The sequence below is a fragment of the Eschscholzia californica genome, unplaced genomic scaffold, assembly GCF_041429995.1.
Source record: "Eschscholzia californica isolate CP2 unplaced genomic scaffold, dmEscCali1.0.p SCAF_5, whole genome shotgun sequence".
In the NCBI taxonomy this organism is placed as follows: Eukaryota; Viridiplantae; Streptophyta; class Magnoliopsida; order Ranunculales; family Papaveraceae; genus Eschscholzia; species Eschscholzia californica.
The window spans coordinates 24,419,435-24,446,792 of NW_028238472.1; the positions used below are offsets into that span (position 1 = coordinate 24,419,435).

The 27,358-nt window shown below is 35.2% G+C and overlaps 3 protein-coding genes across 9 annotated transcripts; 1 reads left to right on the plus strand and 2 right to left on the minus strand.

The window, feature by feature from the left end:
• Positions 1–444: 444 nt before the first annotated feature.
• On the minus strand, positions 445–1,592 carry LOC147537922 (uncharacterized). Its single transcript, XM_086642882.1, has 2 exons — positions 782–1,592; positions 445–479 (listed from the first exon to the last, which is right to left on the minus strand). Exons 1-2 carry the CDS (start codon positions 1,590–1,592, stop codon positions 445–447), a joined length of 846 nt encoding a protein of 281 aa, XP_086499008.1.
• Positions 1,593–13,835: 12,243 nt separating this feature from the next.
• Positions 13,836–16,069, plus strand: LOC147537923 (peroxisomal and mitochondrial division factor 2-like). 2 transcript variants are annotated; one of them, XM_086639573.1, is made up of 3 exons: positions 13,848–13,987; positions 14,155–15,076; positions 15,605–16,069. In XM_086639573.1, the coding sequence occupies exon 2, from the start codon at positions 14,163–14,165 to the stop codon at positions 15,057–15,059; it is 897 nt and encodes a 298-aa protein (XP_086495699.1). In that variant the 5' UTR covers positions 13,848–13,987; positions 14,155–14,162; the 3' UTR covers positions 15,060–15,076; positions 15,605–16,069. The 2 variants fall into 2 exon arrangements, with proteins under 2 accessions (XP_086495698.1, XP_086495699.1); XM_086639572.1 differs by lacking the exon at positions 15,605–16,069 and having other exon boundaries at positions 13,836–13,987; positions 14,155–15,355.
• A 2,494-nt stretch (positions 16,070–18,563) lies between these two features.
• Positions 18,564–25,370, minus strand: LOC147537924 (protein PIN-LIKES 3-like). 6 transcript variants are annotated; one of them, XM_086639569.1, is made up of 11 exons: positions 24,892–25,370; positions 23,127–23,285; positions 22,880–22,959; positions 22,658–22,782; positions 22,212–22,333; positions 21,277–21,501; positions 20,617–20,709; positions 19,751–19,851; positions 19,218–19,270; positions 18,923–19,108; positions 18,564–18,817 (listed from the first exon to the last, which is right to left on the minus strand). In XM_086639569.1, exons 2-11 carry the CDS (start codon positions 23,259–23,261, stop codon positions 18,690–18,692), a joined length of 1,248 nt encoding a protein of 415 aa, XP_086495695.1. In that variant the 5' UTR covers positions 23,262–23,285; positions 24,892–25,370; the 3' UTR covers positions 18,564–18,689. The 6 variants fall into 6 exon arrangements, with proteins under 6 accessions (XP_086495695.1, XP_086495694.1, XP_086495696.1 ...); XM_086639568.1 differs by having other exon boundaries at positions 21,274–21,501; positions 24,892–25,286; XM_086639570.1 differs by having other exon boundaries at positions 23,127–23,331; positions 24,892–25,241.
• Positions 25,371–27,358: the final 1,988 nt, after the last annotated feature.

A 27,358-nucleotide genomic window follows, 5' to 3' on the forward strand; every position in this document is an offset into this window, starting at 1 on the left:
TGATTGCAAGAAATAGACTTGATAGTCTTGTGATATTGTTTGGTACTGAATTTAAAAAAGAAATCTAAGTATTTCTTAGTTTCAGACTTGGATTCCATAAGAAATGTCCAAGTATATCTGGAGAAATCGTCAACAAGGGTGAGAAAATACCGTTTGTTGGTTAAAGATGGGACAGAAAAGGGTCCCCAAATATCGGCATGGATTAATTGAAAACAAAATTTACTCAATGAAGTACTTTTATTAAATGGTAACTTTTGTTGCTTTGCCATAGGGCATACAAAACATTCATGCGATTTCTCATAAGAAATAAAATTAAATTGTTCAGCTAAAAATTTAAGGCGTCCTAAACTAGGGTGCCCAAGTCGACGATGCCAAATGTCGAGCGGCTTATTGAAAGCGAGTACTGAAAAATTTCTACGAAGGATGTAGAGGCCATCAATTTCATCAGCCAGACCAATCTGCCGAGTGGTCAAGTGTTCCTGGAAAACACAATGAGTTGGAGAAAAATTGACATCCAAATGTAAAGATTTACTTATTTGGCTAACAGAAATCAAGTTAAATTTAAAACTTGGAATGTAATAAACATTATCAATTGTGAGAGTGTTTGAAAAAACTACTCTGCCAATGTGTTTCACCAAATAGGTGGTCCCATCAGGTATTTGTACATAACACGATGGGGGGGCCAAGTCGTAAGAGCTGAAGGCACTTAGGGAAAAACTAACGTGGTTAGAGGCACCACTATCTACAATCCAAGAAGAAGGGTTAGACATTAAAATTGTACCTGACATTAAAGTCGCCTTAGAACCAGGGGCAGCACTGGCTTCGAGAAGTGTGATAAGTCGATCATAATGCTCTTGACTTAAGATCGGAGTTGCAGACGTGTTATTGGTGGATGAACTGGATACAGCTAGAGTGCGGTGGGGAATGTTTTTACGTTCTGGATAGCCGTGTAGTTGGAAGCATTGTTCTTTTGTATGCCCTGGTTTGTGGCAATGATCACATAGTACACCCTTGTTGCAATTTTCAGTGGAGTGCCCGTGCATTTTGCAAGTACTACAATAAGGGCGTGGTCGTTTACCTCTTTGAGAATTCTGAGTATGTTGTTTGGCAGCAGCCGCGATCTTAGTAGTGAGAGCAGAATAGTCAAAGGGTGAACCAGCAGCAATATATTGTTGTTGCTCCTCTTGAGTAACCATATTATAAATTTTGGCCAAAGAGGGCAAGGGGTCCATAAGTAGGATCTGACTACGAATGGGTGAAAATCGTTCATGCAGTCCCATTAAAAATTCCATCGTACGGACAGAGTGATGGTACTCAATGGTTGCCTTCCCAATAACACAAGCGCATGATTGGGGAGGGAGGAGGGAATCTAATTCGTCCCAGTAAGTTTTCAGTTGGGAAAAGTAAGCAGAAATAGTCAAAGCTTCTTGACGAAGGGAAGCAATGGATTTTCGCAACTGATACATGTAAGGAGAGTTGGATTTGGCATACCTTTCTTTTAAACCTTTCCAAACTTCAAAAGCTGAAGTCGAATGCATAATGCTACTGCGGATGTCAGGGCTGACGGAGTTGAGGATCCAACTCTTAACCATTGTGTCACAGCGGATCCAAGCATGGAGATGGGTGGAATCCGTGGGTTTGGGCAAAGAGCCATCGATGAATCCTTGTTTGTTTTTAATGACAATGGCGTTGTGCATGCCATGAGCCCAAGTCGCGTAGTGATGTGACACGAAAATGTCACATTTGGAGAGCCTAACTTAGACTAATTAGTCATTTTCGAGTGTTATCAATAATATTTTATGTGTTTTTCTTGTTTAGGTACCATATTTGGAGCTAAACATGGAATTCGGAATAAAGGAGGCGAATTATCACTATCATTTCATGTGCCCAAAATGAGAGAAAAAGACTTCAAGCAAATCATATGAGAAGAGGAGTCAAAGACGAGCCCAACGGTGAAAACGGAAGTCAATTCCGAGTTCGGACGGGGAATTTGTGAAAGAAAGAAGTCGAGGTTCGGTCTTAAAACAAGGATTCTATGAAGGCACCCTCCTTTGGTTATAATTCTAGAAGGCACCCTCTTGATTTCCAAGTGAAGTCTAAAACCCAAGCCCAAAGAAGATGAAAGAAGGAAGAGATTTTGGAGGCACCCAATGGACTCAAGTTTGAGTCAAAGTCAAGGTTGACTAAGTCTAGGGTTCGAGTCAAATACACTATTCATCTTCTTCCTTCTTGATTCTAACGATACAACTTTGAAGTGAGAGAGAGAAAAAGAGAAGTTAGGGTTTTAGGGTACTTCTTGGTTAGAGAGGGTTTGAAGGAGTAAGAGAGAAAGAGAGAGAAGGAGTGGTGCCGGCCAACTTGGCCGGCACCATGGAGGGCACGGGTTGGATAGCACAATGGGAGCACGGGACAGCCATGAAAGCTTCCTAAGTAGCACGGTAGCAGCAGCAGCCTTCACGGGACGCGTCTGCAACCTTCACGAGATGCAACAGTAGCTTACTCGGGCTCAAGTGCACAGCACAAACAGCAGCTCGAGATGCTGCAAATCTGCACGGGACGCTACGATAGGAGCACGGGACGCGACTTCTTTGCTCGGGAACGGCAATGGGATGCTCGGACTTGCTCGGACTGCGGCTCCATAGCACGGCATGGCTCGGATTTGAGCTATTTGGCCGGATTTCTTGATTTTTGGCCGGAACCCTAGTTTTCTTTGATCGGATTTTTCATGGTGTTCCTGACAACTTTCTTGATCCGAAACCTTAGGGTTTTTACTCCCCATGTCTTGATCTATCTTCCCATGTAGTTTGATTTGATTTTGGGTGAAAAATCTTTAGAGAGAGAAAGCTTGGTGAAGCTTTAATGGTGGATGTTCTTGAGATGGAGAAGATGATGATGGGTGCTATGGGGAAATCTGATTTTTACTCGGGGACACCCAAAGTTCACTATTAAAGGGAAATCCAGAAAATTGTTACGGGGAGATCGACTATACTTAGAGACTCATTTTTCTCGACGAACCTAGCCTCGAGCCACATCGAAAAAGGGGGATTTCTCATCATCTTCTTTTCATTTATTACTTATTCACCATGTTAGCTAAATCAAGTGTGTCGATTATATGAGATGAAATGTGATGAATTTGTGATTATGTTTAATATGATTTGATGTTTTGATTATGAATTGATGTTCATTTGATTCGATTATCGTTTTGATCGTATTTTCATGTGTCTTGTCAAGCACTTCACATAGTTAATAGACGAAACGAGGTATTCGATATCGATAGTAGTCTGAGTCATAATTTCATGTGTCTTGTCATGCACTTCACATAGTTAGGCGACTAGGCGACACTTTCGTTGACTCGGGATTAACCGAATTAGGCGTTTGTTTGACAAAGTATGATCTCCGGATATACGTAGTACTTAGAAACATCTACTTTAGGAGTCGAACATCGATTATACTTCGACACATTAGATTGGATCACACGTAGTCGTAGGTTTATTATTATGGATTCCCGGACTTCGACACCTCTCTCGCCTATTTGTTGCCCGAATCGAATCTTACCGTCTCCTGACTCTTGTTCCTCCGACTCTTCTCTCGAATCTCTCTTGCCCGTTTACTTTTATTGTTTAGTTTAGTTTATTTTACTTGTTTGCTTTATTCTCTTATCACCTTATTCAATCCAAAACCCCCGTTTACCTGTATTCTTTTCCTTTTTAGTCTAAGTTAGTGATATCTAGACCGGCGAACGAGACCCTTTCGATATCCAAACTACCTTCCTATCCTTGGATCGATCCCGGCTTTGCCGGATTACTACTTGATACCTCCACTTGGGTGTGCAACCTTTTCGGGTGCATCAAGTAGTCATGTCCAGTGAGAGCCGGAGTTTGGACAACGGAAGTACCAGTATCTGAAGGATGCACATAATATTCATCGCAAACTGGGTTAATAGTGCGTGATGTGTCAGAGGTGTTCATAGGACTCTGGGTAGTCGTGTCGAAGACATCGTTATTCGCCATTGTGGGGTTGTCAGTGGCCATGAAGGAACTGTGAAGAAAGAAAAAATAAGCTATTTGAAATTAATTTGTTTGCTTGTTATATTTTTATTTTTATTTTTATTTTTATTTTTTTTTGGTAAGGAAATAAATATTATATTAAAGGTGACGGTAATTACCGTCAGAATATAACTCAGAGACGGTTGGGAACAGTCGCGATAGGTACGTCAGGAATACTTAGAACTAAGGTTTCTGCCGCCGAAAAGAGAAAATCGACGACGAAAAAAAAACGTAGAAAACAACAAAGGGTTGGTCGGTCGTGGTTTTTAGATCATTTATAGTCTGATTTGGGAGACTAATTAGATTAGTACTAACCGATTATTGTTGATTTCTAGAGAGAAACAAATTTGAAACTCTCTGTAAAGTCATTTTTTTGGATCCCAAATAAGCACCGAAATCATGTAATTAACTCATTAATATGTGATGAACACCTATAGATTGTTAACTAGTGCGATTAGAATCGAAAAAAAATGCCGGAAATTGGCCGGAGTGGTTGTTCTCGTCGGAGAAGATAAGTTCTCATGTGATGAGGTCGGGAACCAATTTGAGATTTTGGTTCTGGGTTTGTCCGTAAGTCTATCCTGGTATTAGAAGAAACCGGGATGGTGTTGTCCAGTTTTAAAAAAAATTGGATAAGGCTATTCCGGGTTTGAAAAACAAAACCGGGACTAGTTTATTCTAGTCTGGATGGGTTAGAACTCATTCTGGGTTAGGTTTAGTTAATTCCAGAACAGGGTGAAATTGATTTTCTGGCTTAATAAAAGCCTAATAAATCGAAAAAAAATCGAGAAGAAAAAAAAATTTTGAATTTGTTACTGACCTTTGAGTGGTAATGAGTGAGTATATAAAAGTGATAATCCTTTGCTTGATCGTAAGACAATCGAACCGAACAATAATGGAACTCCTTATAACTTGAGAGTAATATCCCACTAATAACCTTGCTCTTATACCATGTTAAATTGAGAGATGTAGAGAGACACAAGAGAGAAGTATGAATTCAAAGGTGAATTGTATTGACTTGAATATGAAGTATTTATAGGCTTTACATAGGTCCTATTTACATAATTAGAAGTGCAAATATGTTACATAAATATTGATAAATACAAAGTATTGGAAAGCTAAATATATGCAAGTATTGGTGATCGTTGGATCCTGACACATGATCCGTTTGATAGTCTTCAATCCTTTGAGATGATCTTCCTTCCCAATTGTGCTTTATTCAATATATTATTTCAATAGATATTATAATAATATACAAATACAATATATGTGTATATATGATTTGTATATTATTCCAATATTCTTTATATCATATATTATAATATGATGGGAATATTATCCCAATAGTATTGGTATATTCTCCAATATAATATAATGAATATATTATTCCAATATACAAAAGAATTAAACTATGAACGCATAATTTCTATGTTTTTCATACTAATTTATTTGTAAGGGCAAAAAAATAACTTTTTGTAGCTAACGTAAAAAGGGTCCCAAATTTTTCTTCGATTTTGTCCGCTCGACTACTTGGGCCGGTCCTGTCTTTGTTAATTACAATTTCTTTATTTCTCTATACTTGTATGAGTTTACAGAAGTTATAGGTACTTTTTTATCTTTCTTTATCTCTGTCCCTCTCTTTTGTTGCGTAGCATATACGATTCACTCAATTCCGCTTTCTGAATTATACTACTAATTAATTAAAGGCGAATTAGACATAAGTAAAAAAGATATTTCATCTCTTTCTTTTGACTTTATTGCTACTGCCGCTCTCTCTTCTCAATCTATATTATTAAAGAAATAGAAAACAAAGGTAAGTGGTACTTAAATAATGCATATGTACTTTTTTTTATCTCTTTATTACGGTTGTCTCACTTTCTTTCACTGTTGATATTAATTAAAGAAAGAAAAGTAGAATGTAATTACATAATGTACATGTACTTATTTTTTTTTTCTCTATATATCTATCAACTTTGCTCTGTTTCTCTTTACCTACAAATTTGTTCTTATATATATAAGCAACAATTTTTTTATGTTAATATATGAAGTGTTTGTTTTGTTTGCCATATTTTTGTTCTATTATATGACCAACTAGGGTATAGCCTGTGCCCCGGCACGGAAATATGTGTTTCGATATATACAATAAGTGAACATGAAAAATGAAGTCCGGATTTATTTCAGAGGAAGAACTAAAATAGTAAAATATGATACGTTTTAAACATGAGGTAAATATTTAAATAGGATAAAAGAAGATGAATATTGATGTTTTTCTTTTTTTATTTCCCATAGATATATCGTTGTGTACATTTAAATTTAAAATGTAATAAACATATTTAAATATCTTGTAATTATTTTCGTTCTATTATTTTCGATTACAAAGAGTAAAAAGGCTAATCAAGCTAATTATCTCTATGTTGTTCCAACTTCGTCGGATGTTTTCGATAAAATCTTCAACTCATCAGCTTGAGCCAATACGCTTAGACAACAATGGTTCAACAGGAACAACATAAGGTGAATTCTAATATGCATCAAAAACATCTTGACGTTGAGAAACAATTGCAAGATTATAAGAACCAAAACTCACACCTGAAGTAGTACAAATATAATCCCAAATAAGATTGTTGGTTCCAATTAGAGCTCGAACGTCGTTAACTACAAACTTAGCATGACTTACTTTCGTGTATCTCGGGTAATTTATCCTGTTCTTGTTCCATTAGCTAATGCTGGACCCATTGAGTTGAATCCTGGAACCATGTAGTATTTGATCCCTATTTTTCATTACAGCTTTTCTATTCGTACTTGTCAGATTCACAGAGACTGTTGGTGTAATGAAGAGACTTTAGATACATGTTGTTTTGCTGCTAAAATGTGCCCATTTTGTCGTCGAAAGCGGGATTTTCCCACTTTGTGATATGCTTCTTACCGCTTTATAACCTGCTTATGTACAATTTAAGTTCCACAGTGAAATACCATAAAAACTATAAAAACAAACATATTACGTGTTAAACTTTTCTTCTATGCACAATATATGCAATTTCTGCACTCAATATATGCAATCTTGTGGCGGTAGTCCCCCTATTTTTTGCAGCTTTAGCTTTTATCTTTGCTGAAAATAACAGTAAGATTTATACAAAAAATCACTATGTTTAACATAAAAATATCATAGTTGAAGAAGAACTAATCAAAATTATCGCCAATTGCAAATTGGTATGTCTCCCTCCTTTAAGCTTCAACTGTCTTTCTCCAAAATCTACAATAACAACACATCCATTACAAAAAAAAAATCACTTATACTTGACGTGAAAAATGATGATAATAAATGAATCTAAAGCAAGATTATGTTTTGTGCTTAAAGTAACATATCGAAATAGGATTCAGACCATCGTTCGACACAAGTTTTCTACTATACTCCACGAGTTAATGATGTACTCTATAATGATGTATGAACCAATGAAGATCAAGTTCTTAGTTAATTAAATTTGTAAATTCAGGTGTGTCGTATGGTAAGACAACGGTCAAATACAGAGAATTAAGTATTTGTAGTATGTTAAAAATTATTTTACTTGCTACAGTTAGATATCTAACCAAGTCAAAGGAATGCCAAAGTTGTAAAAGTAATAGCTGTATATGGATTTTGATTTGCTTAAGCAACCTATCTTTAGTCAGGCAGATCAATTGATTGCATAAAGACTCATATTAAAACAAAATAGAAAAATGAATTTTAACCGGAAATGAGGATCAAAATGTTTATGAAGCACCTAAAGAAAATAAACAATCACTTAACGCAAATCATAATAACTAAACGAAACGAAAATCTTTTTTTTCTTGAGATTACGAAACGATAATCTAACTCAATGAACAATATGAGATTTAAAAATGATTATATATCCTTTGGTGCCACTGCGAACACAAAAAAACTTCAATGACATAATCAAGCGATAATCTTGAAAAAGTAATTAGTACAAGCAGAAAACGTGACAAGTGAAGAAGTAGAATACCATATTAACTACTCATCAACAAAAGAATCCAGCAAAATCACTTTAAAAATCCCTTAAAGGAATACCCTTATATCTGATGTATTAAACCCAAATCAAATAAGTTCTGTAATCAAGCACCTAAGATAGAGAAAAGGGAACTTAGAAAATAAAAGACATAAATTTTATGCAAGCAACCCTACCAATGAATTTCCATCAAGTTAGCAAATTATTTTTGGCTATAGTCAGTTGTGGAGAAACAAACCTGTTTTCTTCTTCTCGGAAGGAAATTCAGCAAGTTGGAATTTACTTGAGATCTACATAGAAAGAGGGAAAACTATTACTTTGCACCGAGATACATATATTACAAATAATACAAATAATTGAACTCCGTCATCCATGCTATAAGAACCTGGGTACTAAAATATTACACCAAACAACTTTCTATATGCAGATTTTACAAATAACTTAATTCCATAGTAGGTTAAGTACTGAAATATCACGCCAAACAATTTTTTTTTGAAGATTCCTACCTCAACTGCCTACTCTCTTAACGTTTGCAATAAGATGATTACATTGTTCGTTTTTGTTATACATCCAGCTCCTCATTCCTTCTAATTCAAGAGTTATTTTACTTATAAGTTAAAGTCGGGAAGCCCGATACAACTGCACTAATTTTGTGGCAGTCTCACATTGGAAATGGAAACAAAAGAAGAAAAATGAAAAAGAAAAGGACAGTCGACTCAGAAACGGAGATTTGACGTATCTACTTACGCCCAGAACTGGGGAGGCAGCAGCGCCAAGCGACCTACCGACTTAATCCCGAAACTTCTAGAAAGATCTCAGTCGGCTACACATCTCGAAGTATTTAAGCCAGTTTGGACTCTAAGTATCTAAAAAAAGAAACTTCTCCTTTAGAGTCTATTACACCGGCAAGATATCTATGGAGAATCTTTGAACTTAGGAACTTCCACTTATCAAAGATCCGGGATAGACTCTGAGAGAAACCCTAGATACTTAAGAGAGGAAACTTCCCAATCGGTTTGACTACAACCGCCTTACCACCGCAACTAATCACAGTCGACTCTACATCGCCTATAAAAGTCCCCCCATATCGTCCTTCACAGGACACGATCTTTTTACCCTAAAAAGATCACAAGAAACTCTGAGTTCTCATAACTCGCCCCCCAAAATGATCAATCAATATTCATTCTTTTACTGCAAAGAGCACCATGACTGGCTTGAGCGTCAGAGCGGTTTTCGAACCCTTTGCAGGTTTTCCCCCCTCGGGAACAGGTGAACATGAGCAAGGAGCAAGGAGCATGAGCAAGGATCAGGAGCGAGGAGCTGGAATAAAGAGAAGCAGAGCTGGAAGCAGGAACAGGGCTGAATCACACCCAACATAACGGAGGAATCATACATAACGGAGGTTGTCATGCATCAACTCCTTGTTTCATGCTGATATAACGGAAGGCCATTTTTTGACATCAACAGTATGTACAATGATGATTACCATCATACATGCATATTTGAGTAATCGATGTAGAACACATGTCAATATTGATAAGAGACCTTACATAAATTGAGGCCAAGAAAGAAACAACATATTCCAAAGACTTTACCCTAAGAGTGATCGACACTATCACGAACAATTTCGAATGAAACGAGAACCATTCTAACGGTTATGTGTATGTTGACGTGGTTATGGTTTAGTCGAAAATCAACATGTGAAAGTAGAAGAACGAGTTGTTATGTTTTTATACATAGTTAGACATGATCAACGTAATCGTAGTTTAGTTCTTCAATTCATTCGATCAGGTGAAACAGTGAGTAGGTATTTCGACATAGTGTTGTAAATAGTACATAGGCCTTACAAAGATGTTGTTAGACCAACAACAAGTGCTAACTCCTTGCTGGATGGAAGTAGTCGAAAAACTTAGAATGAGTACTTCAAGGTTAATTTAGATTCATGGGTGTTTCGTTCTTTTATTATTGATTTACATAAGTACTTTAGTATTACATAATCTAAATTCTATAGGACGTTGTCGGTGCGATTCATGGTGTAATTGATGATACACTTACCAGAGTAACCGTTCTAATCAAAGACTAAGATAGATATAGTGATAGAAAAGCTTACGTTTCTCAGAATGTTCTTGTACCATGTGGGTTTGATATAAAATTTCAATACGTACTTGTTGGGTGAGGGTCTGCTTATGACAATCCTCTTTTGAGATGTATCTTCTCTCGTTCTGGACACAAATAAACAGTTCCAATTGGTATGAGGTTTTAAATTATTATATCAAATAAAAAAAATTTATTAGATACAAATTTATTATTCAAGTAGAATTATATAAATTATGTTAATGTAGGTAAATATTATCTTACGGATGTTGGATTTTTTTTATGGTTGGGTTTCTCACACCATATCGTCACACATGATATAATCTGCAAGATCATGTTGGTAGTCGACCACGAAATCCTAAAAAACTTTATAATTATCGTCACTCATCTTTACGCAATGTCGTTAAAAGAACTGTAGGATTAGTCAAGAAAATATTTGCATATTTGAGAACTACAGCATTCCACGATATTGATACACAAACGAAGATTATACGTGATCGCATGTTATGTTTTGCATAACTTGTTACGAGATGGAGAGCTAGATGATATAAGTAGTGACGAAGATAATGAGAGCGGTGACAATGAAGTAGGCGAACTAGATAATGTAGACCAACTCGTGCAAGATGAAGAAATTAATATTGTCCCATAACAAGTTTGGACAGCAAATAGGGATATCATAGTATAAGAAATGTGGACTAACTTTTCGAATTTATAATAATATTAATTTTCTCATTCATGTTTAAGTATATTGTTGAATATTTTTCTCATTTTTAAAACTATTTATCATATTATTCTTTAAATTATGTTTTATCGGACAATTTATATAGTTTTAGTTTATTAAAATAAATGACACTGTGATTCTTTATGTGTTTATAAAGATGGTTGTTGAGTCTGGTAAGAAGCCGACAGTGACATGGAGCCTTATAATGAATGATATTCTAGCAAATATGCTTTATGATTACATTTTGGAAGCAAAAATATAGAAATCAACAAGTAATTAATGAAATATATAAAAAACGGGGATCTGTTACTGGTGAAAATATCAAAGCTCGTATGAAAACATTCAGAAACCATTATACCACCGCGAAAGGATCAACCAACGCTAGAGGGTTGGTCTTTAACGTCGTAATTTTTCGCATTGAGGCGGATGACGATGCAAAGAGATGCTACAATTAGGTAAGTTTTCTATTTATACTGTCTTATAAAATTTACATATAAATTTTGATTTTGTCCTTTACATTGCTTATTGTCACGCACACCCTAATACAAAAAAATCGCGTACGAAGAGTTTTCTATATCAGAAAAAATTAGGAGTCATTGTTGGGAACAAGCAACTGACAATTGAGTAGTAGAGTTGATGATATTTCTCACGAACTACCTGGTTAGTCAATCATTCAAAATGATCAACTTCTAAAACATTTAATCATTTTCATAACACACTTATCTTATCTTTGTTATAAGCGAAAATGCTAATATGACGTCCATCAATCTGGATGAAGATGAAGACCCACACTTCCAACTTTTGTTAATCGAGATCAATTTATAGTGCCAAAACGTAGTTGACGGTCAGAATTTGATGAAACATCTATTTTACTTGCGCAAGCTACAAACAAACTTATCGAAGCATATCAAGCTCCTTCAGTTCGTGGTGTGGAAGATGCATTGATGACCATTTTAAAGTGAACAAGAGGTTGAAGATGTTGTGTATATGTTTGGAGAGAAACCTGAACTTACACATATTCCTTAACTTTCCTGAATTAAGAAGAACATCATGGTTAATCGAGGGTCAAGTATTTGTGCTTACTGTAAAAGAAGAACATTTGATGGTAAGTACATCTTTAATATCACCATCCAATGAATTATGTACATGTATACAACAAAGACTAACACACTTTCATTCACATTTCAATAGTTACAAACTAAAATAATCACATAGGTTATTTCTCAACTAGCCCCCAACGTTGTGACCAGCTTCCTGCCTAGGCCCATACTTTATCAAAAATACCCAGATGACCCCCTTTTTAAGATTCCGTTATAACACCGTTAACCAGTCATCATTTGTCTCTCCTCCATCTCATCACCTCTCTCTGCCACCTCATCTTCTCGCCACCTAATCGTCTTCACCGGCAAAAGTCGCCGGTCGACCTATTTTCCGGTCGGCGACCTTCAAACCTAAGAAAAAAAATCCCCCTCTCCTCTCTCTCTAAATATTTTTTTCCTCTCTCTAGAACAGATCTAGAGAGAGAGGAGGTCTGTTCTTGATCAGACCATTACCGATCTGTTCTTGAACATACCTTTAACCAAGCTTTTAGATTATTGAATATAATGTCTAACAATTTAAGAACAAATATTACTAGATTAAGGAAAAATATACAGATAACTGTTACAAATCCTCTTTCTCTGTATAATCATGATTTGAAAAAATCAAATCCGGAAACTAAAATAACAACTTCTCAATCAAGCTTTTAGATTATTGAATACAAACATTTGCCTGAATCATAGATACAAACCACACCACCCAAGCATATGACTGTTATGCTTCTCCTAACTATAATAACAACAGACACCATTAATCATTGCAGAAAACTAATCTAGGTAACAGATGCACAAAAAAAATTTAATCAATATGGGGAATAGTAACTCTAATAAGTTTAAAAGAAGAAGAAGAAAACTTATTATTTTGATCACCTCCATTCGCTTATGGTGAAAGATGGATCAGAACTCTTCAACTGAACTTTTCTGCTAAAATACAAATCGAACCAGGTGTAATAGATTTCATGTCTCACCTTTTATATAGGCTTTTATTCTACCCAATATTTCTTTGATTACCTCATTTTTTTGCCAATTAGATCAAGACCCACAAGAAGAAATGACACGCCTTGAAAGAATACGAAGTAGAAATGAACTCCTCTATCTCTCTCGATCTGTTCCCTAAATCTCAAAATCCAATCACCAGATAAATTAATACCCACTTCTCCAACTTAATGATTATACCCAAATAAACCTTCACAGATCAACAATCTTCTATCAATTAACACCATTATCAACAAACCCTAGATTTCCCCAAACTGTTCAAAAACATTATAGATCTTCAGATCTTTTTCTTGTACAATTTCGTCTAAATTCTTCAATAATGTTTTAAGAATCAATACTGATGAACTTCAAATCAACAACTCGAATATCAGAGACGACGAGTATGGGTGTCTGGTTTCCCCGCGTGAGAGTTAGAGAGAGAAAGTTAGAAAAATAGGGGGGCCGGGGTTCAGACTTCAGAGGGAAAGTAGAAATTTTGTCTTCTCTTCTTCTTATTGGTTATCGATTACATTTGGTGAACCAGATCTGGTTCACTAGATAAAGAAAGGAGAGTTAAAAAAAAAAAAAATTTTAGAGAGAGAAAGGGGAGAGTTCAAAAAAAAAAATATAGAGAGAGAGAGAGAGAGAGAGGAGAGTTTTAAAGTTTTTTTTTAAATGTTTGAAGGTCACCGGGCGGAAAATTGCCCGGGCGGCGACCTTCGCCGGTGAAGATGATGAGGTGGCAGAGAGAGGCGATGAGTTGGATGAGAGAGAGGTGATGACTAGTTAATAGTGTTATAACGGAATCTGAAAAAGGGGATCATTTGGGTATTTTTGATAAAATAAGGGACTAGGCAGGAAACCGGTCACAAAGTTGGGGGCTATAAATAACCCTAATCATATTTCAAGAAATGATGTTAGATTGTTAGGGGGATGCAATTCTTGCTAATGGCATTCCAACATGGCTTAAAGGTATAAGAATAACAGGCCTTTAGCTCGTTGTGGGGAAAGTTCTCTTTCTAAGACAGAATCCACAAGGAGAAATTCGATACGGTTTCTCCCTCTAAACCCTATCTCTTACCTTTTTCTACTTCTTTTTTTTATGAACTTTTCTACTTCATTTCCTTTCTGGATTACCCAATTTTGGTTACTCTCTCCTCTGTTTCTTTAGATCCATCTGATCTGAAGTTTTTGATTTACTTTTCCTTTGCTTTTTCTAGGTTAATCAATGGCGGACGAAAATATCGTTAACGGCGTAGCATCCGACGTAGATGATCGAACAGATGAAAATGACATAATCTTAAAGAAGGACGGAGATCTTAATCGTGAAAAGGATGCTAAAATTTCAGAGCTTACTGAAAAGATCGATGATCTGGAACAAGTGAATTCTGGATTATCCAGAGAGAATGAAGAGAATAGGGAGAAAATCAAGCTTTTACATGATGAGATCGAAAGATTCAAAAGAAATCAAACTGAGATGGATGACAGATTGGAGAAGATGCAAAAAGAGATTGATCAATCCGAAGAAGACAAGAAATCTCTTCAAGCAGTTACTGATCGAGCGGTCGTACTGGAAAGGGATGTCTCTCTCCTACACCACGATCTCATCTCAACCATGTCTGCAAATGAAGAAACTGAAGCTGAATTCCGAAAGCTTAAATCCGAATTTGAAGAGTTAAAAAAGAGCGATAACTATAAGCAATCCAAGATTGAAGATCTCGAGAAGGAGAAGATTTCTCTTCTTGAACGGGTCAATAAAGAAATCGAAGAGGTGAAAATACTCAAGGCAAAAAATGATAATCACATTCTTGATTTAGAGAGCAGAGAAGTTCAAATCTCTGAGAGAAACAATGAGATTCTAGGGTTACAAACTTCAAGAAATGAAAAAGAAGCTCAAAAGTCTTCTCTTCAAGAAGCTTTGAATCAATCGGACGAGAAGTTCAAGAATATGGAAGCAGAAATTGAACGGTTGAAGTTCGAACTTGAAAAATCGGAGAAGGAGATAAGGAAATCGCAAGAGATCTTTGACACCAAGATTTTGTCGCCGGCAGTTATAGCATCAACTGGAACTGTTCTTGGAGCAGCAGCAGTAGCTTGCTACTTTATCTACTCCAAGAGAAAGTAAACTAAGGAGAATAAGAGGTTAGGGTTTTCCCTATAATTTGCTTTCAATTACTTTTTTGTTTTTCAACTTCATGGAGAAGATAGTAGACATCAATTTGCATTACTCTTTAACTAGTATTGTCTAATTTGGTTTGCCGTTGTTTTGACTGGTGTGGATGAACTTAGGCTATAGCAAAATGCAATTTAGATGGCAGACGTAAACACATTATGTTTGGGAATAATTTCATCTTTATTGTATGAGATTACTTCCTCACTTTTTCGAATTCAATTCATTCAGTTTATGGGTTTTCTTTTAAATTTTTATGTTGGATAGTAATTGGATAATCATGTGTTATGTCATTGCTTCACCATTTTTCACCTAAATTTGAAACAATTCTTTGATCTTGAGATTATACTTGATAATGGTGGACTTGTACTGTACTCTTATTAGCCTTGTTCATGTGTTGTTTGAGGAATCACAGCCATTTTAACTTGACATAAAAAGAAATAGCGAAAGACGAGTTGTTGGATCCTTAAACTTATTTTGTTACTATTTGAACATTTCAGTATTGAAATTCCGTACAACTCCATGAATCCTGATACCCACTTCACACAGTGAGATCTGTACGATTGTTGCAGTTTACGCTACAAGCCTACAAGGCTGTCTGTATCCACAAAATTTCTTGGTTCAACTACTTTACTTTTGTAACGTTTTATACGAAAACATAAAAAGAAACATAAGATTCACTATCATATCCAGAATCTTATATGGATATCTCGATACCAACATTGGGATCTCGTTGGTATACGGCTTATTAGGGAACTAGCGCGCCTCGATAGAGAAAGTGAAGATGCAAAGTCAGTTTACGAATCAAACTCTAATTCTTAAAAGAAAGAAGCAGTTCTCTTAAAATAAATGCTTACCTGGGTTGTGTTATTTATTTATTTTTGTGTCTGAATTTGAATATGTTGAATCATAATTGTTTGATTTGTCCAGTTCGAAATATTATGTATGATATTTTTGTACTCTTATACCCTTACACTTACAAGTGATTCGAGTCTCATATCAGATAGTAAATCTAAAATAAAAACACAATCTTAGATTTCCAATTTTAGAGGTTTTGTCGATGAGGTATCGTATAAAAACTTCCTCAGACGTAAACCAAAACGGGTCATGCTATCTGTATAAATAAACTTTTAGCATCTTGCAAATAGAATTATGGTTTTGCTCCATCTATCATAAATTTGTCAGGGCGCCTTATTCCCTACTGCAGTTAGTTGGGATTGATCATGGAAGAGAGCCCCGGGACGGGAGATAGAATTTCTCTGGATAATTGTGTACCGTGTGGTATTTGGAAAAAACATCGTGCTAGGGAGCCATGTCACCCTGACTACCACGCAACTCGCTCCAGGGCACATCCATAAAAAACTTAGGGCCAGGCCTCTTTTTGTAGATTTTTTCGATTAGGAATAAGTAATAATGTCGTCAAAGAAAAAGGAAGAGACACGCCAAAGGAACGGTCCGAAAGACTCACCAAGTGGGGCGATAAAAGACTGAGGAGGCACGGATGTTTAAGCTGGCCGAGTTGCCTCAACAAAAGAACTTGAGACAGGAATGGGGGATAAACACTTGAAAGGTCATATGGATACACTCCGCCTTGAGGAGCAGAGACTAAAACCAACGTCAGAATAGATAGCACGGGAAAAAAAAATTCTACCTGAAGGGTAGAGCCCAAGCTTCCACCAGAAGCTAGGGTCGAGCTCCCGCCAGAAAGAGATATTTACCCCCAACCAAAGGGACCTTTCCTCTTAAACATCAAAGTAAGTTTTCCTTTTTTCTTCTAAGAAAGGAAAAACATCGAAATCCTATCTCTCCTCTTCTCCTGCCATCACTTATCTTTTTCTCTCGTTCTTCCCTTTCTTTTTCCTCTTCTTCTCCCACCATCACTTCCTCCTCTTTGCCGGAATACTTAGAGTGAGAGGAAGGATGAGGGAGAGGGAGCAGAGACAGAGAGAGCAAAGGACTAGAGAGAGGAAGGAAAGAGAAATGATGGTGGTGGGAGATAATCGTGGTGGTCGGAAGAGGAGATAAAGATTTGTAATAAAAAAATGTCGCTTACAATGACCGTTTATCGGCGACCACTATAGTAGCGGAAAAGAAATGGTGTTGGGTGGAATCAAAATACCCTGAAAAATTTCTTGTTTCCCAAAGCAGTGGCCATAAAATACTGATGTCTTTTGGAAAAAAAAAAGGTGTACCATAAACAAAACTAGGTGTCAAGAATGTTCTCCTTATCTTTCAAAGTATATATATTTGATTTAGAATATTTCATTAAACACAAAATTGGTACGCGTGTTGAACCAATTGAAACTTTTATTGATATTTTTTTTTGTTGAAAGCAACTTTTATTGATATTGATAACAAAGAGTAATTTTGAAAATGTCATCGTACTAGTAAATTAAATGAATGTTTTATAGAAAGACAAGTACTTTGATACGTTGACAAAAGTTATAAATCCAAGTAAAATATGACAGAGGTAGTATACATACGAAGTTACTAGGGGTATTATGTATATATCCAGTCGTGGCCTAAGATTTGGACCTCTCACACATTTTGAGCTTTTAGACATTTGTTCTAAAAATTCGTCGGAATAAGATACGTGAATAACATAACGAAACAAGACGACGAAAAGCCGACGATCAACAATAATTAAAGATATTTGAAGACACTTGAAGATCCAGAAGGTTGAGTTTCATGTATTTATAATGTTTCTTGTAATCATTAGATGCATATTATCTACTTTTCTAGATTAGTTGGGGAACTTAGAAAAGTAAAAAGCTTTAAAATTCATTTGTTTATATTTGACCAGTGTAATGATCAAACCCACAAATGTCATGACCATTAATAAATTTATTATTGGTTTTTTAATGGATGTAGGTCGAAATCATGAGGGATCTTCGACTGAATCACGTTTAATTATCGCATAAACATTTCAATTTATTTATCTCTCCAACTATCACATAATCGTAACCTTATCAGACTTATATTTTATTTGAGTGGCCTTCTAACCTATTACTTGCAATTCGGTTTCTAAAGTAACACGAGAAGCTTCTTAAGAATACTAGGGTATATCAGACGAACAGTTGTATCAACTAAATGTGACGAAATTTAATTCAGTGTTTCGAGAGTCGCCACATAATGTTGTTCTAAGCGCTCTCTCCAAATATGTCACCCGACTTTATATATTTATTATTGCTATATTCTAGATATCTTAATTTTTTGGTACTCCACTTATTGTTTATTTATTTTGTTTCCTTTTTAAAATTAGTTATTTTTTTTCCTCCTAACGACACGGTCATTTTTTTTCTTTGAAAAGGTTATTTTGTTTCTAAGAACGATTATACTTTAAATTTAGAAAGGGCTTCTAGACAATATCTTTTATTAAAAAAGAAAGTTTGTTACGGTCAACGTTTTCCCTTCTGTTTTATGCACACCATACTTTTTTCAAAAGTAACACAACTTATCTTTCCGATGGTCACATCAAACTCTAATTTACCATAATATATGATACTCTGAAAAGTAACGTGACAAGCTTCTTAAGAATAGTTAAGAACAAGAAAGTACAAATCATGTTTGAAACAGAAGCAAATACTACGAAGAAACCAACCACATGAACACAGTAGACCAAATGGTAAGTGAAACAGAAGCAAGAGAATACGTCCATAGCATAATAACGGAGTACTCACTCTCGCCAGACCCAAACAACTGTGTGATAGTTCCTGCCATTATCCACGCGAGAACCGTTAGTCAAGACGAATCACACTTGAAGTCAATTCTAACAAATTAAAGCCGGTCTCCTAAAAGAAGCTAAACTATTATCATACCAATATTCATTGCTGGTGGTACAGCAAATTGAAGCAAAAGAACAAACTGATACAGAGGATCTGAGTTGATCAGTCCCAAACTGAGAGCCACTTTCATCACCCCAATACCCAGAAGAGGCATGAGAACATATTTAACCACCATTATGCCAACAATGACTGGTGTCTTAATTCCTGACCCTTTTAGACCTGACAGAATGGAAAAGAAAAATAGAATTTGGTTTATGTTATTGATCTTGTAAACAAAAAGTGAACCCTGTATTAATATGAGACAGATAGATAGAAATTGATGTGGTACCTTTAGTGAGATTTCCTCCCACTATCAGGGTTAGAGTTGGAACAGCTCCGTTACTGTTTGTCAAGCAAAATGAAAAAAAGATAATTCGTGCGTACGTAACTTTTGATGAATATATTTGAATACCTCCAAATTCAAAGAAAATAAAGAAGCTAAAACCATCCACTTAGTTTATAATGGTTTATAACAATAAATGTGCATTTACTTAGTTTCTAGATCACAAATATTTTCTTTTGAACGATATATAGCATGTACATTATAATAATGGCTTCCGTCAGTAGATAAGTTTAAGTGTTTAACATCATGAAAGGTGTAGATAAAAGTAAATCTTGATTTTTCTTCTGATGGGCTAAGAATTCGACATACGTTAGATCAAATATTGAGTATTTCCGAATTCCGAGGACACTAAGAAATGCATAGGCTAGATTTACTTTCCATAAGAGTGAAGAAATTCAACATATCATGAAAGTTCACTTTCAAGAGCAGAGTTAAAGAAGTTTATCACAATCATGTCTAGTTCCATGTATCGATCATACCTCAATAAAGAAGCGGAGTTTTGGATTACACGAAGAGGAGCACTTTCACCAATCAATAACTTTCGCAATTGAGGGACAATCCCGATTATAAATCCAACAATCTGAACAGAAAACAGAAAGCAGCTTAACAGATCGAACATGTTTACGTAATAGGATATCCATATCGTGCAATAATGACGGTAAATAAAATGTGATCGTTTCCTTTCACAGGGAGAACAAATCCTGGACAAAAAACAATGAATTATCTAGACATACCTAGCCATGAGGCCATTCCAAACTCCTACATTCACAAACTTAAATCTCTCAAACATTTGATTTTGTATTTTGTAGGTGGTCGATTTATCTGTTCCTCATTTTCATTTTTATATCTTTGTGTTTGCTTATAGACGCACAAATATATAGAACTATTGCAACAATTAATGTTAATTTACTAAATTCAATACATGTGTGGGAGTAGTGTATTATAAACACAATATGATGTAAACAGTTGGACAGAAAAATCAATACATTCTAATAAAGCTCGTCCGAAAAGTTCATTAAACTGTCTTTGTTGATCAAAATAGACTTAACCATAAAGCTCTAAACTATAATTTGTACAAGGATCTCCTTATAGATATATACAAGTTCATACAAAAAAATCCAAAACGTAATGAACTACTAAAACTTGCTATCCAAGATCTCCGAATTTATGTTAAAATTACTAACTTCGCCTAAACTCATCGACTCCACATATTACAAACTCTAAACTTCAAAAAATAACAACCAACAGGATTATCATGAACTTATGTGGATTTTCAATTTCTAAATCCGCTTCAAATCTTTATTCAAAACATAGACTAGTAAAAGGAGAAAAGAAAGTGACGTACGGCTGCAATGGTCGAAGGTGCAAACACTCGCTTTAAGTTGAGATTTCCTCCAAGCATCCCTAAATTTTGTTTAAACTTTACTAAGAACGGTACCTATCACAAAATAAATAGAAAGCTAGTATCATTTTATCTCTCAAAATATAGTTTGTAGCAGACACTTCAATAAATATATACCCCCAAGGCCCCAATACTCACCTATTTGTGGAACTTTCTACAAATGAGCGAGAAACTAAAACATACTCTATGGGTTCGCTTTTCTTGAGTTTCATCGAAACTATCAATCTGTTTATGAGGTTCTGAGCCGTTGCTCTAGGCACACTGAATAGGGAGGTAGATATACATGCAAATGAAGTCAATTACCAATCTCCAAGCATATTAGTCTATAAATAGCCATGTTTTGGTATAAGGATATAAAGGTACAGGGAACCCAATAATGGGGAATAGATGTACAAGAAAATATCCGAAGGAGCATACCTGAGAAAGATACAACCCTCCGTACTTGTGAAACTTAAACAGTATGAAAATAGATCAGATACTGGGTCATGATTACCGCAACCCTGACCCATCCTAAGGCATCATAGCTATATAGTTTTTTGCTGGACTAAAATCCTGATGCATCGAAGTGTGTTTGTGTGTGTGTGACAGAGAGAGAGACACCACCTCCGCCTCTGGAATTCTACTGTATGGCAGTTCAGCTTTATCCTCGGAAATGCAGCCATCTCTTGATAGAAGTAGCTCTTCCGTGCAGCTCCCAGGCAATAGGCTTGAAGTGTCTTCAGTAAACTTCAAACTACTTATGGAGATATTTCTTTTGGTTTCTTCATATTTAATTGAAGATATTCGTACAATATTGTACACGTAAGTCCATAGATAAACAGCTCCAATCTGAAGAACAATAAAGTATAGCTAGACAGGTTTAGTTGAACTCTTAAAAATTCATGCATGTCTCATGCGTAGTCATCTTCCTTCAAATAGAAACAAGTACTCCGAGAGAATAAGATTTTAATTTCCAACAAAAAAGAGGACAGAAAGAAAGAACTAGACGACGAGAAATTTTTTTGGCACAAAAAGCTACAGTAACACTTGAATATGGTTTCAAACAAGGTTTTAAAATACGTTTTTACGCCTCAAGGAGGCTTGCTCTCAGAAGGCGAGGCGTGCTTCGAGGCACGCCTAAATGCATAAATACGTAAAAAAGATTGCCACAGAAAATGACATCAGTTATGTAAAAACATAACATAACATGTTTTTCTACTTTACTACCATAGTATAAAGTCCGAAGTGTTGCTAAACAACTCAAACATATCAGTGAAAAACAAAACTAAAAATTCTAAATAGGTGATTGGATTCAAACACAAAAACTTCTATTATGGCCTAAAATACGTACGGCTCGAGGTGCCTCGCCTCGAGGCGTATGCCTCGACCGTTTTTTCAAATATTGGTTTCAAACAGGTTAGAAAAATATCTTTTGGGGAATGAGTTTCAGTTTTTGGAAAAATTGTGCTTGAACAAAACACACTGAAGTTACAATCTTGTGGAAGTAACCGACGATTATTGGAACTTATAAAGTCTAAGAAGTTACAAAGACACGATACCGCCGTGGAGAGAGAAGCATAAGCCATTCCATATGTATTGCAGACATCTTCAGCTCCAAACGGACTCCCTTTTTCTTTACAGATTGCTGGGATGATAATAAGAAACATATTCCCCAAATTTCCTGTTAATAATAACAAACAAAAAAAATTACGGAACCAAATCTTACTTAATTCTGTAACAGTGCAAGGATGTGTTATTAATTGAGGAACATTCAAAATCTATATACTATTCTCAAAAGATAATCTTTAATAGGCTCTGTTTCATCAATCACCTTTGACATTCCAACCACACAAGAGAGCACGGGGCAGAGTAATCAAACACAAAGAAAGGAACTAGGTTTATTGTATCGACACGAAACCATTATCGAACTATAGTACTCCTTATAGGAGAAAAATATAGCAGTGAAGACATTTATCTTGGATCAATATTCTATATAGACACTTACCTGCTGAACAGCAACCCAGAATGAGGCCCCTCAAATGTGGAGGAGGTCTTGTGATTTGCATAACAATCCATCCAAGTGCAGAACCACCAATATATGTGATAAGAACATTCACGGGCATGAACCACCTAGCGGTATTTAACACAAATTTAGAAAATCAACAGAAAGAAAAATTGGATTATATAATTGAGCGAAACTAGTATTAAAGATATGATATAAACTCACAACATGACCATGTTATCGAATGTTATTGTTTTAGCCAGATTGGAATATATAAGTGCAGGAAAAAATATATAGAATACAACCTGCAAACAAATAAAATTTTATTGCAAGTATAATGAACTTCAAGAATAATAGATCTCTTAAACTAAATGTATAAAGACATTGTAGTAATTGATAAAATAAAGTAAAGAAGAAGAAAACTAATGCGAAATGGATACTCTACTATTTTAAGGGACTAGTAACAACTTACATTATTTATGTGCTTTCTTGCATCGTCGCCCAATAGATTTATCCTATCTATTGCAAGAAATGAACCAATTCCAGTGATAACAAGCACCTGAAGTACTGGTATTGATGCAGCAGTGAAAAGATCGAGAAGCAACATACTTTGAAAGATTATTTTCCACTTCTGTATACGTCAAGAATACTATCAGACGCAGGGATGGAACCAGAATCTGAAACCAGGGGCCCAAAATGATTCCAATTTGTTTGCTCGCTTTTGACAATTTAATACTAGTCTTTTTTTTTAACAAAATATAAGGAAGATCAATAATAGCTTGATATTCCTGAAGGTGCTACAAAATCATACTTTTGTCGCCTGAAATATGGTACGAGAATTCTTAATCAGCTGATATATGCGGTTATAAAAGCATCTTTCGATGGGATAATTCACGAAATAATTTGTCAATACTTGCAATGAACATCAATAGGTAGATGAGTTGTTTTTTCTCCACATAGCAAAAAACCTAGAGCCCTAGAGGTTTACAAATTTCCAAGGTTGGAATTTGCTACCAATACAAATTCATTTTCCCACGGCATATCCTCCAGTGCATTTCCTTAATATTCTTAATTGTAGACAACGCAAATCAAAATGCCCAGGAAGTTCATGCATGAGGTCGAAATGAATGATCAATAAACAAATGTAGGAAGCTCTTTTATAAGACTGTGTTTAAGTAAAGGCCGTTTCTATAGTTTCCGTAAGCAGATGGATCGAATATTAAAGAATTGAAGTCTAAGGGAGACCAAGCTAAGGGGGAGTGGGGTTTCAAAAGTCAAGAGGGGCCATGGCCCCTCCCTAGTTCCGTCCTGGATCAGACGAGCTCCTTATAACGCAATTATTCTTGAAATAAGTTCCAAACCCAAATTTATTTATACTTGCGACATATTTTTTTGCTATTCTTACTTTTTTAAAATTTCTCTGAATTAGGCCTTACTTGTCAGAACATGAGCAAATGATACCAAATAAGCCATTTAGACGAGTATGACGCACGAGTCAGATGAAAACATATATTCAGAAATCTGACTTGAGTCAACTCAAATCTCAGTAAGATCTCAGATCTAATTTAAGAAACACAAGCACTTCATAAGATCTAAATACTACATCAAATTGTGGGTTAACATATCAAGCTAACGCCCTCATTGAAAGAAACAAATTACAAACCATAAGCCTCAAGGAAGTAAAATTTAATCATATTTCTACCTAACGCCCTCATTGAAGAGAAGTACAGCATCCTATCGAATAGGGCATTAAGTTTTCGAGTAATTTAGTGAATAAAGAACGAAATGTTATATTTTTTGTAAGTGGGATTGAAGTTAGCAACATAACCAAAATAACAAGAAAATGTTCTGAAATATTCTTGACAGTTACTATATGGCTATTCCCTCTGTCCATGAAGTAAATGAAAGAGAACCAAATAATTCTTAAAGAATCAAATAGGACTTCAGATAATCAAGTTGGGTCTATCTCCTTATACTCTAAATATCAAAACTCAAAATTATGATTAACAAATTAAAAGAATAAAAACCCCAAGAAAGAAAAGTAGTGGGCAGTGAGATACAAAAAAATTCCATTAGTAAAGCAAGGATGGTTTCCTTCTTCCCCATAACCTTAATCTATCCTCAAGCAAATTCTAACATGCATTAGAACTTTTAAGAGCAAAACATTCAAAATCAAAACAAAGTTGAATTTCCAAAACCCAAACCCAAGAATTAAATAGATAGTAGAAGACCATTACCAATTAATTACTACAGGTGGAAGCTCCAAGTGTTTCTATTGCACTCCTCTCTCAAATACTCAGGCTGAGAAAATTCAGGGTAAAATTATTGATGCGAGAGAAACAGCCGACCTTGTTTTCTTCCTTTTTTCCTTTAAAAGAAGTTTTTTTTTTGGGTAACTAACTTTTTTCATAAAATTCTTTTCACCATGTTCTTTTAGAATTCAGTTTTGGGAATTTGAAATACATTTTTGTAACCAACTTTTTCATAAATTTCTATTCAGCACGTTCGTTTCTGCATTCAGTTTTGGGAATTTGAAAGATATGTAAAGAGTAAAAAAGGTCTGGAAAGATTCGAGCATGGCCACAATACAAAAAAGAACTCCACTAATCCCTTTATAAGAAAAAGTAATAACGTCTCTACTTTTGGGTTGTTTGTCTATATCTATAATAGGTATTGCCTTGCTTCCCGCATGGGAAACTTATTTGATACATTGTGTAGTTAGCAAGTAGGAAGGTCTAGCATACACTTTATATGAATTGAAGTCTGTATGCTACTTTTCAAGTTATAAATTCTAATTTATTTTCATACTAGGTATTTCCCGCGTCCTGCGGGCGCGGTCAATCCCTTCGGGCTTATGCCAGTCGTGGTCGGAAATTTTAGTAGTACAAACACGGTGGGTTCAAGTTTTCGCTCGGGGTGCACGTACTACGTTGTCTACGTAATCGTCGTCTTATGTCGCACGAACCGAGCGAAAACCTAGACGTGCTAGCACTTTTTTTGCTTATTTTAATATTATGTGGTGCTAGCACGTCTAGGTTTTCGCTCGGTTCGTGCGACATAAGACGACGATTACGTAGACAACGTAGTACGTGCACCCCGAGCGAAAGCTTGAACCCACCGTGTTTGTACTACTAAAATTTCCGACCACGACTGGCGTAAGCCCGAAGGGATTGATCGCGCCCTGCGGGCGCGGGAGATACCTACTCTAAGATTAATCAATTATTTAGGAAATGATTTATGTAAAATTCTCTTATAGTCAACCAAAAGCCCTTAATTTTTTATGTTAGCTACAATAATTATAGATTATTGTAACTCGTAATTTGTACATGAAAACATAAGAAAATATAAACTAAAGAAGATAGAATCTATAGTTAAAAACAAATTAAAACTTACATCTTTATATTTTGAGATTTTCATAAATTAAAACCTAAAAAGTTAGTAATAGGAGTAAAATTATCACGTAAATGTAAAATAAACATTAAATTAACGTTACTATGGAAAACGACACACACATTGAAAAATATTGAGATGATTTTTTCTCTCTTTCTTGAATAAATTTGTCGTGGGAGATACCTAGTCTAAGATTAATCAATTGTTTAGGATATGGTTATGTAAAATTCTCTTATTACTCAACCAAAACACCATGGGATCAAAACCTAAATCTTTATATTTTGAGATTTTCAGAAATTAAAACCTAAAAAATTAGTAATGGAGTAAAATAATTACGTAAATGTATTATGAACATTGAATTAACGTTACTATGGAAAACGACACAGAACGAAAAATATGGAGATAATTTTTTCTCTTTCTCTTGAATAAATTTTTTGGTCTAAGTCTTATTTTTCTTTGCTAAGTCATTTTAACGTGTTATTTGTTCATGGTTTAGGACAATTATTATAATGAAATCATATAAAAAACAAAAAAAAAAAAAGACAAAAAGGAAAACAGTTGGCATCGCAATCACTTAAAAGTTCAACATTTTTAGTAACCTTCTAACAAATTGATCAATGTCCTTTAAATTTACATCCAAAACATTCTAAGAAATTAAAAAATTATATATCTTCATGAGAATAACAATGAATAAGAACTTCTATGTGAATGAAAGAATGATTCCTTTGAAGTTATACTACCTGCAAAAGGAAAAAAGAGATTAATTAACAAAAAAAGACCAAAAGAGGAGTGTTACTTCCAAACAAAAATCTCGGTAAAATTGATTGCCTCCTAAATATGAGGTGATTAGTCCATGAAATTAGAGAGTTAGAAAAAAATACCTGTAAAGAGAAAAGTGGTAGATAAATGGGTCCGTGGGTATATAGACCAAAATAATATTCAAAAGAGGTTTATGATCCAATCTTCCCAAAACATGGATATTTAGTCCTTTTACATTATGGACATAATAACCCATTCTTTATGAGAGAACTACCGCCCATGTCCCTCCTACAAAAATCACGGGATTTTTAATTTTCCAGGGTGAATTTGGAATGTTTCTAATGTGGGCGTGATTTAGGGGATTTAAAGCAACTAATGTATAAATCCGAAATTGATTTTTCTCTATCTTCTAACCGGTTTGGAAAGCAAATCTATTTCCAAATCAATTCAAAACAAAAATCGTAACCAAATCAATTTTCTCTCTCTTTACAGATTTGGAAACCAAATCAATTTTCTCTCTCTTACTATGTAAATTTTTTCGATTCAAATCAATTT